This window comes from Nannospalax galili, unplaced genomic scaffold, assembly GCF_000622305.1.
Source record: "Nannospalax galili isolate Female #2095 unplaced genomic scaffold, S.galili_v1.0 scaffold972, whole genome shotgun sequence".
Taxonomy (NCBI): Eukaryota; Metazoa; Chordata; class Mammalia; order Rodentia; family Spalacidae; genus Nannospalax; species Nannospalax galili.
This window is the reverse complement of record NW_008330318.1, coordinates 386,334-399,352: the sequence shown is the minus strand read 5'-3', so window position 1 is coordinate 399,352 and position 13,019 is coordinate 386,334. Positions and strand designations below refer to the sequence as shown.

The 13,019-nt window shown below is 43.9% G+C and overlaps 1 protein-coding gene across 2 annotated transcripts in view; it reads right to left on the bottom strand.

Annotated features, from left to right (window-relative positions):
* Cxadr (CXADR Ig-like cell adhesion molecule) overlaps positions 1 to 12,787 on the bottom strand; it is a 59,744-nt gene extending 46,957 nt beyond the window's left edge. For both annotated transcript variants that reach the window (XM_017800949.2, XM_008844397.3), the window contains exon 1: positions 12,629 to 12,787. In XM_017800949.2, coding sequence (XP_017656438.1) covers positions 12,629 to 12,671 — 43 coding nt within the window. In that variant the 5' untranslated portion in view covers positions 12,672 to 12,787. The remainder of the gene's footprint in view (positions 1 to 12,628) is intronic.
* Positions 12,788 to 13,019: the final 232 nt, after the last annotated feature.

Below are 13,019 nucleotides of genomic sequence, written 5' to 3'. Positions count from 1 at the left end.
CCTCGGGGCACCCAGTCCCACCCCTTAACTCCCCAGCCGCTGTGTGTGTGTGTGTGTGTGTGTGTGTGTGTGGAGAGAGAGAGAGAGAGAAAGAACGAGAACACTCAGTTAAGGACCAAACAAACCCCCAGAGAAATGAAACCCAGTAAATAAGGGGTGAAACACCTGGAAGGGTTGGTACAATTATGATTATGTTTCCATTGGGGTGCCAGAAATTAAACTGAAGGAGTTTGGACCTATTAGCCTCTATTTCCTCTGTGACAAAGGAGGTATGCGTTCACTTAGAATGAAAGATGATGAAAAAAGTCTGGCTCCTCCCTCTGGACGTAAGAATATTACAATGGTGTCTTCTAGCGTCTACCTCCTAAAGCCCATCAAACCTCGCCCATAAAAACACATTACTTCCCCCACACTTCCACAGGACTTAAGGCTGCTTATAAGAAATATTTAGTATAAAATTTAGAAGCCAGGAATAAGTAAAATGTAAATTATCATGGAAAGGCAGACAGGAGTTAAAGCAGACATGCTGATATAAGTATGTGTTGAACTGGACTGTGTGCCAACCCTGCCCCTCTTCCCTCAGACTCCCTGGAGAGGCAGGCATTCACATTTCAATTCTGATCACAATTCTTCTAGTCCTTCTTTTCTACCTAAACAGTATATTACCTTCCCTTTGATCTCTAATACACTACTACTAATTTCAAGTTTCTCTGACGAAACAAATGCTAATAGGATATTTTGCATTATGGGCAAAAGCAGACTGGTTGCCATGGTGAGTATTTTCATCATCTTCGTAAAATACTATGTATCACTCCATTTTAGGAAACCTTCCTCTGCCTCCATGCTCATAAAAACCTCAGCTCACTTCTCTTTCTTTTTCATTAACAGAAGCCTGGAAAGGGACTATCTGTCAAAACAGGAGCACACCCAAATGAAATAAGAAACCTAAGAAATAGACACAGTAGTACCAAAATTAGAAAACAATGTGCCTGCTTATGGAAAATGTTAAGTCAGTAAAGAAAATCATTAGAAAAATCATGTCTATGGTACCCATGTCTAAACTGGCTGCTTTAATCACGATGTAAATTCCTTCCTTATATTCCAAAGTGAATTCAAATTCCAGGCAACCATCACTAGGGCCATTCTGCCCTGCTTATCTGGCACCCTTCCACAAGTACATTTATTTCCCCCACAGGAAAGTTTGAGAGTATGATTTTTGTGCATACATTTTTTTTCTGGCTCTCATATAAAATGTGAAATGTTCATAATTATCAAATAATGACTGCTGGTATTATTTTATATGCATTAACAATGCTCTAATGGTTCTAAGAAATGAAATAAGTAACAAGAGACTTTAGTTAGCTCACTGCCAACAGGAAATACTATGTGACACATAATTATCTGAGAGGTAAACCTCACGAGAACAATGCAAGACATACTCTACTAAACAAGGCTGTTTTGATGGCACCATGCGGTCCTGCATTTTCAATGTAGATGTTTGTTCTAGGACTAACTATGGCGGAAGTAGAGCTCTGTGTTCTAGATCTCCGCTGGCCAACAGGACAAGAACAGATGAGTGGCTAGGGCAAGCTGAGATGAGGTACTTAAAAGTCAAAACACTGACCAGATTTCCAAGGCTACATGGAAAAAAATTTAGTGTCTCAATATTTTTTATTTGGCTACATATGAGAATGTTATGTTTTCTATAAACTGTGTTAAACAAAATGTACTCCAATTAATTTCACTTTTCTTTTTATATTTGGCTGCTAGAAAATTTAAAATGACATATGTGGCTTGAATTTACATTTCTATTTGACACCACAGCTGCAATTTACTGTATGTAGGCTTTGATGTCTGTAAATTAGAACAATATGATATGTTCTTCCTGTCCCAAAGCTGTTAAGAGAGTAGATTCAAATGAAATTACTTTTTTTTTTTTTTTTTTTTTTTTTTTTTTTTATCTTTTTGAAACAGGGTCTCCCTGCAGCCCCAGCTGTCCTGGAACTCACTATGTAGACCAGGCTGGCCTTGAACTCACAGAGATCCGCCTGCCTCTGCCTCCTGAGTGCTGGGATCAAAGGCGTGAGCCATCACACCCCACTGGGTTCCTTATTTTAAAAAAAGTAATTTGGAGGCCAGCCTGTCTACATAGCAAGTTCTAGGCCAGATGGGGCTACACAGAGACCCTGTCTCAAAAAGACAAAAAAACAAAGAAGAAAACAAAATATAAATAAATAAAATAAGGAACTCAATGTGGTGGTCCATACCTATAACCTCAACTTGCACTTGGCAAGTTGAGGCAGAAGGACTGTAGAGTTCCAGGCCAACCCATCTCAAAGGACCAAAATAAAAAAGGATGTCCACTTTTTTCTCCCAGACCTATCAGCTCATTCTAGAACAGTTTTCACATTTGCAATGAGGAGGCTCAAGAGTCTTCTCAAATCCTTTTATTATTTATTATGTATAGAAATACTTTTGCCTGCATGTATGTAAGTGTACCATGTGTGTGCGATGCCTACAGAAGCCAGAAAAAGGCACCAGATCCCTTGAAACTAAAGTTATAGATTAGCCACCATGTGGATGCTAGGAACTGACCCCAGTCTTCTACAAGAGCAGCCAATGCTGTTAACCACTGAGTTATCACTCCAGTCCCCAGAGTGTTATCAATCCTTACTGTTGCATCTGCTGGTACAAATCATGGTCACAAGATTCAGTCTGGTCCACTGGAAAACCGGAAACTGTCTTGGTATTCAAGAGTTCAAAACATTCTTTACCGGTAAGACCGAAGAGAGTTGCCAACAGTCAGTCTAAGGACTTAGCAAAGATATGGCTCAAAACATTTGACTGCATCTGGGTGCCCCTTTGGAATGCCTAAGGAGAAGTCTGCAGTCAAACCATCTTTCCTTCAGAGAAACTTGTAAACCTCATGGGGAAAGCAAGCCTGTATCTTGATGCAACAGTATCCATAACCAGTTGTTTCTTCTTGCAATCTAGGCATATTTTCTTTAGATATAAATAAAATGGAAACCATTTCTACTCCAACTTACACACTGTGCTGGATAGCTTTAGTGTCAACTTGACATATCTGGGTTGAGGGAGCCTCAATTTGGGAATTGCCTCTATTGGACTGGCCTGTGGCCATGTCTGAGGGGCATCTTCTTGATGAGTGATGTGGTAGGGCCCAGCCCACTGTGGGTGGTGCCACCCCTGGGCAGGTAGGTGGGCCTGTGTTGCATAAGGAAGCAGGCTGAGCAGGGGCCAGGGGAGCAAGCCAGTAAGCAGCGTTCCTCCATGGCCTGTGCTCCAGCTCCTGCTTCCAGGTTCCTGCCCTGAGTTCCTACCTTGGGCTCCCTGATGAACTGCGACCTAGTAGTTGTAAGCTGAATAAACCCTTTCCTCCCCAAGTTGGTATTAGTCAGTGGTTTGTCACAGCAATGGAGACACAAACTAAGACACACACTATCGTTCAAATTATGAAACTGACTTGTTTCCAAGGAAATTTGTATTTTCTCAATATGTACATGTTAGCTCACTTAATTAGATCAACCTTTTTTCTCACCAAATACCAGAGGACAAACTGAATCCTGCTGATAATCTCATACACGCCTCTAAAACAGACCACTGTGATTCCTATCTTTTCCTACCTTCCCTTGGGCAACACGATAGGGAACAGCCTTCTACAAGTTACAATAAACTGCAAATAACTGCTGACTGCAGTTGAGACCTTCAAAGCTTAAACTCTAATTAGCTAACCCTTATTTCAGAATGGGTAAGACAATGAACTAAGGGGTAAGGCTCCAGAAAAGGCAAGTGAGAATGGAGGGGCCACAAAACGCACCTTGAGATCATCGACAGCCACTGAATGGAAATGTTTTAACTCTGTTCTCTTATTGACCTGGAGTAAGTAATAGATTGAGAAAAGTCAGCCTGCAAAGAAATATGAATTAAGAGTCCCAAAAGAACCAAGAACTAGGTTCCGGTTTTGAGGGACTATATCACCAAGGCAACCTTCCATACTCCTCAAATCCGGCCACCCGTAATTTCAGTAGAGTTTAGAAATTAAGTAAAAAAGAGGGTTAGAAACAGAGCTGGAAAGGTTATACCTCATTCTTCTCTACTAACAATCTAATTGAGGGCCATGCCTGGTAGAGGGACATACCTGTAATCTCGTCACTCAGGAGGGCTGAGGTCCGAGGATCATGAGCTCCAGGCCAGAGTGGGATAGATATATAGTGTCAGAGATGGGTCTGGGGTCCCAAGAAAATGATCACATAATCCAACACATTTCAGCAAAGCAAAATGTGACTTCTGCAGCAGGGTGCCAAGCTTCTGAATCACACTTTGTAAGATGGCCTCTCCCTTTGATACCTAACATGAAAGTTAGTACACTTAAACCTTATCAGTAGAGGTTTAGCTGCACAATCTAAACCCATTGGGTAATTTAAAGAAGAAGGGGACACTTAAAATTTAGGGACATGGGTTATAGCATGCAGTCAGTCATAAAAGAAGGCAGACACAGCTGTAGATAAGAAAACAAATTAGAATGCTACAGTAACTGATATGTTAAGAAACAATATTAAGTTAGATATTCCCTTTGTAACAAGGATACCAAAAAAAAAAAAAGAGAGAAGCATAGTTTTAAAATGTTTTTGACAGAAAGGATTTCATCTCTTACATTCTTATTTCTGCACAGTGGAGAAAAAAAATAGGTTCAAGGGATAAGCAAAAGGTAGCTACCAAGAGTGGGTGTGAATTGAATACATTTTCATCTTAAACAAATGGTAGCCAGCAAGCCCCAGGTTAAAGATTCATAGCCTCTGATAGGCTCCAGCTAGAAAGACTAAACTGGAAGATAAAATTTCATTTCTATTTCTCACAATAGTAAGACCCTGTGAAAAGGGTGAAGGAGAGAATACCTTTGCATACATGTGTCTGTGTGGGAGCCGTACACATGTGTTTGAGGCCAGAGGACAATCTCAGGTGTCATTCCTCAGGCTCCATCCATCTTGTTTTTTTTTTTCTGTTTTGCTTTTTTGAGAGAGTCTTTCATTGGCCTGGGAACTTAACCAAGTAGGCTAGATCGGCTGACTACGGAGCCCCAGAGATGCCCCGGCCCCAGCCTCTTCAGCACTGTGATAACAAGCGCATGCCACCACACCTGGCTTCTTACCTGGGTTCTGGCCAACACTGTGCTCTCTCTCTCCAGTCCCAAGAAGAAGAAAATCTATATCCAAAAACAATCTAACAACCATTCTAAATTACTAGGTTTATTTTCCTTAAAAGTACAAATTAAATGAAAGCCAGGATGCCCAGGCTCTAAGGTCATTTTGGTCAGATGCCATTTGCTTTGCAACTACTCTAATTGCTCTAGTTGCTTTGTAACTACTCTATGACTTGCTGACCTCTGATTAAACCCAGTCCAAAATTCCAAGCTTAAATACTTCCTTTAATTAGAGAAAGGATCAAATCTCACCTGATAATGACTTTTGTGTTGATTGAGGAAATGTGGAAACTAGTGTAGGGACAGAACAGGCTGCAAACAGGAGACTAAAGTTTGGATGTGAATGAAAACACAAGAGCCCCATTCCTGGGCACCCAGGCACAGACGACACACAGAGCCCAGGCCCGGACCACACTCCTGACCTTGGCCTTTAAATGCTCTTTCCCCTCTAGGTCCTTCTTAAGCTACAAACCACTTTCTGTCTTGCAGACTTTTCTGCATATATCCAACGAACATGTGCCATGCACGACATATGCTGGGGATGAAATGTAAACAGTCTCTGACCTCATGAAATACAGTCTGGTGAGAGAAAACAATTTCAATAAGGTGTGCCTGATAAGTGTTAACAGGACAAACCTAGATGGAGCACAGGGGAAAGTTCACCTAACCAAGGTCAACTAAGAAGATAGTTCAACAAGTGTAACAGATTATAGATATTAGGACCGGAACAGATAGTGACTGAAGAGACACATGTCCTAGCACCTGGATGCAAGGAGGGTGCCAAATCAAATCTGCCCTAGCATTCTACTAGCTAAAAATGCATGTAATGTCAGCAGGAATCATATTCAGTGGTTTCTTTCTCATAACCAGGTGGGTGGTTTGATATGATAGGTAAAGGTTATAAGATAGATCAGAAGTAGACTGGAGGCTATAAGCACAGAAATGGCAAGTGAAATAGCAAACTGAGGAAAATAAGCATTTAAGGTACAAGTTGGAATCAGCACACCATGGAAAATGAAGACTAGCAAGAAAAGAAAAACTGCTCAACAGAGTGGAAAATAAGAGCTCAAGATGGGAACTGTTTGATGGAGCTAAGTTTACTGTCCCTGCAAAGTGTAGGACAAAGGTGTCCACTGGATGTAGCCAGTGTTAACTACAGTCTATGTAAGTGTAGCTTCAGAGAAGGATCAATGGCATGAAAAGAGATGACTGAGTCAGTAAATGCAAGCAGTTCCTTCAAAATATCTGGTAAAGACAGGAAGGAAGGTTCTGGAGAGACGGCTCAGCAGTTAAGAGCAGTGGGTGTTCTTGCAGAAGACCCAGGTTTGATTCCCAGTACCCACATGGCAGCCAACAACAGTCCATAACTCCAGTTTCTAGGGTTACAACGCCCTCTCTGTCCTCTGTGGGCATTGAACAACATAGGTACACTTACATACATGCAGGCATAACACTCATAAAATAAAAACACATAATAATTAGGAAAAAAGACAGGAAGAGACAGCAGTAATGAAGGAGAAATATAGGGTAGAAAGCAGACAGCGGGATAAGCTTAACACTGATGGGGTCCAGAAGTGAAGGGTGAGATGGAGGGTCCATCCCTGGGCAACCAGAGGGTTCAGAAGTTCATCTGCAGGAGGAACAGAGCTCTAGAAACAACAGTTCTAGAGAAAGAAAAGTCAGGATCTGTTGGCTTCTCCCTTCTGTTTTGAAGTTAGGGCCACAGGGACAACATGCAAAGTCCAGTTTTCATTCTCCACTAACCTGGCACCCACTGGACCTATTACAATCCAGGCTTCCTTTTATCACCACAGCTACTGACCTTCTACAGAATCAATTAACCCAAATTTCACACTAGTGGCTGGTGTAGGACTGGCCTCATTCTCCAGTCTCTAGGACCTCACCCTCTACCTAGCTCTTCCACATCCTCTATTGTGCCTTCTTGCTCCCACGGTCCTCCCCTTCTGCCTCCTCATTACAGGGTGGTGTCTCTACAACCCAATATTTCACCTTCTCTCTTACTTGTAGTTGACACCTATAGACCTCTATCAGTTCAGGATTGCCAATCTCTGCCTTTCTCCTGAGAGTAAGTCCTTCCTTTAAGTTTCACTGCCTTCTCCCTAAAACTCACCCTCTCTTCTTATTGTCCACATAGCTAGTGCTATCAACACACCATCTAGTCAAGACATTTACTGCTTCTCTCCAAATTCTGCCACTCATCCAAAAAACCAGACACCAAGCTTTATTGAGTCTCCCAAAAAATCTTTCCAGACCAAAGAGGTGGCCCAACCCTGCTGCACTGCACCTCCCCAGGGACTGTGAATGCTCAGACCCAGCTAGATGTCCTGTAGGTCTGTCAGTTCCTCCTGCCTCCAGAACTGCTGCATTGGTACCATTCACAAGAACAAATCTCACTTCTCTCAAACCTCCACTCTCAGACTCACAAGGTCATGGGTGTGTGGGGTTGAACCTGACCAACCTATCATTTTCTGTCAAGTTCTTGGAACAGCCTTTACATCTTTGCCTACTAAATGTGGTCATCAGTGACATCATGTGTAGCTTGTTAGCATTTAAAAAAAAAAAACCTCAGCCCCCACCCTAGGCCTTATTATCATGACTCATGCTCAATACAGGTTTGACCTTCTCAACCCCCAAGACATTATACACCCTTCATCTCAGGTCTCCACAGCTTTGCAAGTACCTTTTACAATTTCCAGCATCATAATACTGTTTCAGTCATAGCTTAGGGCATAATACACAATAAGTCATAAATATGTGAGTGAATGAAACTTTTGATCTATTAATTAATGGATGTTTACTTTGGGACTTGAAGAATCACGTGTTCAAATTAAAACCAACTTGTTAAGCAGTCAAATGGTAACTCTGGCAAGGTGTAGTGGCCCATACCTATAATCCCAGCACTTGGGAGGCTGGGGCAGAAAGACTGTCACAAGTTGGAGGCCAGACAAGGCTACATAGTTCAGTTTCAGGCCAGTTCAGTCTGAGACTCCTGTCTTAAAAAAATAAAAACAAAAACAAAACATGGGCCAGGCACAGTGGCACACACCTTTAATCCCAGAGCTTAAGAGGCAGAGGAAGGTAGATCTCTGTGAGCTCAGGACCAACCTTGTCTGCATAGCAAGTTCCAGGCCAGCCAGGCCTATACAGTATGACCCTGTCGAGAAAGAGAGAGAGAGGATTGAGCTGGAAGTAATTTTCATTTAGTGGCAACTAGTTGGAGCTTACAGTGATAGACATGAGCCAGCCAGGTTTAAGAGAGATTGTGGAAATGGCTATGGGCCAAACCATGGGAAAGCTGACATTTAAAGAACCTACTACAGAAGGCAGTGAAGGACAGGTCAGGCAAGAACCAAAAATAGGTGTCAAGGGACTTCAAAGAGATAAACCCATTCAAAGGCAGCAGCGAGGTAAAAAGAGAACAGTAAGATCCAGGCATGGAGGCTCACTCCTGTGATCCTATAACCCCAGCATTCAGAAGGCAGAGGCAGAAGGATGGTTTCCAGGACAGCCTAGGCTATATAACAGGAAAGAGACCTTGGGGGAGGGGCAGAGAACTATGGACTAACTGTATCATGAGACACAAACAGAGAGAGAACTGTGGAATGACTGTATCAAGCTAAGTAATAGATGCATTATCTCATACTTTTGGGGGGTAAGAACACTTAAAATTTATTCAGCAATTTTCAAGAATACATTATTAACTATGGTCTTTAGCACTCCCATTCTGGATATATAAAGCAAATAAGGTGCACAGAGGACAGCAGCTTGGCCACTATCAAATGGCTATAAGTGATTGGGAATTGGGGCATTTTAAGTTTTATTGATGCCATTAGACATACTTTAACAAATTTAAAGGAATGCTGGTAATAAAATCAAGCCAGGCAAAATTCCAGCAGACGGGAAGGGCTCCAGAAGATCCATCCCTAGCTGAGAGGCTTTGCATTTGAAGGCTGCTGTGGTAGAAAAGTCAGTTTTCACCCTGGTGTGGTGGCGTTCGCCTGTAGTCCCAATACTTGGGAGGCAGAGGCAGGTGAAGAAGCTCTGTGAGTTCAGGGCTAGCCTGGTCTACACAGTGAGTTCCAGGCCAGCTGGGGCTACAGGGAGGCCCTGTTTCAAAAAGCCCCCCCTAAAAAAAAAAATGTCAGTTTTTTGCTAGGAAGTGGCCCCTGTTCAGTTGCCCATGCGCCAGTGGGTGGTTCTATACGCCTGCACATGCACTGATCAGACTCACTGGGCTATGAAAAGAGGACATGAAGTTGAGAGGAGGGTCTGGGAAGAGTTGTAAGGGGAATGAAGGGTTGATGTGATCAAAATACATTGTATACTTACAGGAAATTCTCAAAGAATGAATTTTTAAAGGGGAAGAAAAAATGTTGGTGCTGTCCAGGCACTCGGGTAAATGTCTATAACATCACCACTTGCAAGGACGATGAGAAAGGAGTTCAAGACCATCCTTGGCTATAAAGTGAGCTGGAGGCCAGCCTGGGCTCCATGAGATCCTATCTCAAAACAAAGCAAAATTGTTGTGGGTTCATGGGACACATTAGTACCCAACAGCAGCCTAAGCCCCAGAAAAATCCAAAGCATTTAACTATGGCCATGATATTATAAAGTTAATCATAAAAATTCATATTTGACACATGGTCAAACCAACAGAAGGCTCTTCACAAATGACAGGTGACCAGAGGCAGAACTGAAAATGTCAATTACAGGTAATCAAAGAGGAAAAGTGGCTGTTTCAAAGGTATAATCGCAGTGACATGGGCAGACGGGACAGCAAAACTGTGATGGGGCAACGTAAATTACAGTTACCCCATGCCTCAGTTTCTCTACTCATACAACAGGAATAATTATAAGACACACCCTCAAGTGCTGCTTGAACAGATTGAAGGAGTGTATATAAAGTCCATAGACAGATTGAAGGAGTGTATATAAAGTCCATAGAGCTGGGTGTGATGATGTACTCCAGTAATCCCAGCACTTGGGAGGTGGAAGGCTGAAGCAAAAAGATTGTTGCTACATTTGAGTAGAGACTGACCTACATAGGGAGCGCCAGACAAGCCTAGGGCCACAGAGACCTGATATTAAACCAACTACAAGTCATTAGAAGAGTGGATTAAGTAAGGCTGGGGGGTTGTGTAGCTCAGTTGGTAGAGGGCTTGAAGCCCTGTGCTCCATCCGGGTTGGGTAGCATGCCTTTAACCCTAACATTTGGGAGGTTGAGGCAGGATGAAAATGTTCAAGGTCATCCACCAGCACAGGAGTTAGAAGCCAGCCTAGGATACTGAAGATCCTAACTCAAAAAAATAAGCCTAGTAACATGGTGCATGCCTTTAATCACAGCACTCAGGAAGAAGAGTCAGGAGGATCTCTAAAAGATCAAGGCCTACCTGTTCTACACAGGCAGTTCCAGGCCAGCTGCTACAACAGGAGACCCTGTCTCAAATAAATAAATTGTTCAGTCAAGGGTTTAATTTTACTACTGCTATACCTCCCCTTCCTCTACTAATAGTATGATTATGTTACTACAGAGGCAATAAAAATACCTCAGGAATTCCCTCAGCATCCAGGACATAATACAAAACTCTTTACATGATACACTGAACAGCTATAGCACTGCACTAGTTAATGTGTAAGGTTTACTTAGCAAATATGAGTCAACTGTATTAATGCTGGGCTTGATTTCACACCACTACATCTAAGATAGCCAGATTATGTACAGAAATAGTCAAAGCCATACATCAACTACAGTTTCTGAAGTGTTTGTTTTTATAGAGGGTGGGGAGGGGAGGGACTGGGGATTGAGCGCACTGAATTGCTGGGTTCTTAAGTAGAAAAACTGGGGTGTAAATAGTTATTTTGGTTAACTGAAGACATTTGTCCTTTAATGATACATTTACCACACCCTCATGTACACTCTATAAGCTGAATGACTAAGAGTATAAAAATAGTCTTAATGGTGAGTATACCTATCAAATGAGGTATTCCAGAAAGAGAAGTAATGCCACAAAAAAGGGAAGGAGGGACAGAGGAAGTTGGGGTGGATTGAGGGAGGAAGAGAAGGAAGAAGGGAGGAAGGGAAGGAGGGAGGTCTTTTACACAGTTCATTTCTCCACTTTCTGCTTGGATGTGGTCTAAACAGTATCTTCCCCAGGAAACACAAACCTGTGTTCTCAACTTGAGTTTGTTTTACAAAACAAAGACTGGGATACACCATGTAAACTCATTCAATGATCCTTCATCTTTTCCAAAAGACTTACTTTCGAAATTTCAGCCAAGCCTAAATGATCTGTATCAAAGGTGGAGTTGGAGTGATAGGCTTAGATCCACAGATTAGACTTGTTAATAGAATGTTGATCCCATGAGTAATGCTCACAGCTGTAGCATCCAACAATGGAATTAACATTTCAACAGGAAGGAGAGAGCCACCCCACTGACAGAGCCACCCGATTCTGCTCCTGAGACCCCAGACAAAAAGAAAAAATACATGTATCCTCCTTCCGGAGGCCACACAATGTGTGCCTCGTAGTCAAGCCTATAGATTTTTTTTAATGACACGTGGCTTTAAAGTGCTGCAAGTGTTCACTCTGGTAAACGAGATCAACTGGTTAAAACAGACTTGGAAAAAGGTCTGTTTCCTAGTGTCCAAATGTTTACACCTTCTAATGGTCCACGCATTTTTTAAATGCCTTTTAATTCCTCCTCCCAGAAAAAGGATTCAGTTGAAAAACGTACTTGGCGATTCCTTACAACTGCACAAGTCATCACTTGTACGTCATTATATTAAAAAATGAACCAACCCATTACAAACTCAAACTCCAGATTACTAGATTCTCCCCAGCACTGATTTCCCACGGTCGGCTTCGTAATGCTTCCTCTAACTGCATGCAGCTTGGTGTGGCTAGCCTGTTCTTTGAGAGGCTGCGGCGCCTCTTTCCTAGAGGTAGCCTGGACGACTCCCGACACTGTTCGGGCTCAGTGTCCTTTCAATAATGGCGTTTGTAATCCAGCCTCCCAGCTTGGACTACAGACACCTGAAAACTCGTAGCCGGGGGGTTGGAGATCGGAGGCCAGCGGACAATACCGAGCAAACGCGGGCAACAAGATAGGAGCAGATTAAGCAGAGGCTCTCCAGGGCACAGTGCTCTGGGGAACACGCACCGGAGGCGCCCGCTCCCGGCCCCGGGCCACAGCCACCTCCCGGCAGCTCCCGGGGCCGCCCCACCCTCCCGACTAGCGCAGGGGCCGGCCAGGTCACCCCGATGCAAGGGTGCAGGCACCGCAGCGCCTCCAAATTGCGCCCGCCCCCTCCCCCAAGCCCATTGTTCCCGGGTGGCCGCGGGCAGCGAGAGATGGGGACCCGAGATCGAAGAGCGCCCCACTCACCGGCGATCCCGCACAGAAGCACGAAGCGCAGCATCAGCGCCATGGTGGCCGCGCGACCCTGGGCGGCGGCTCGCAGGTAGAGGCAGACAGCAGCGGATCTCGGTTTTCCGAAGCCTTGCGCACTCCCGACTGGCTCCCGGCGGTGGCAGCAGCCGCAGCACCTCTGCGGCCCCGCCCCTCCCCCCGCCCCAGCTCGGCAGGTGAATCACGTCACTTCCGGCAGCAATCGGAGCCGGAGGGCTGGAGCTTGCAGTGCCAGCGGCGTGTGGTTACCATGGAAACCACGCGCAGCGCGCGAACCCGCCCGGGGAGCCTTCCATTCGGATCAGCCTCGCTCCAAGCGCGGGTATGCGCGAGAGCCACCTCCCACGTCCCTAGTCCTAGAGGTGCT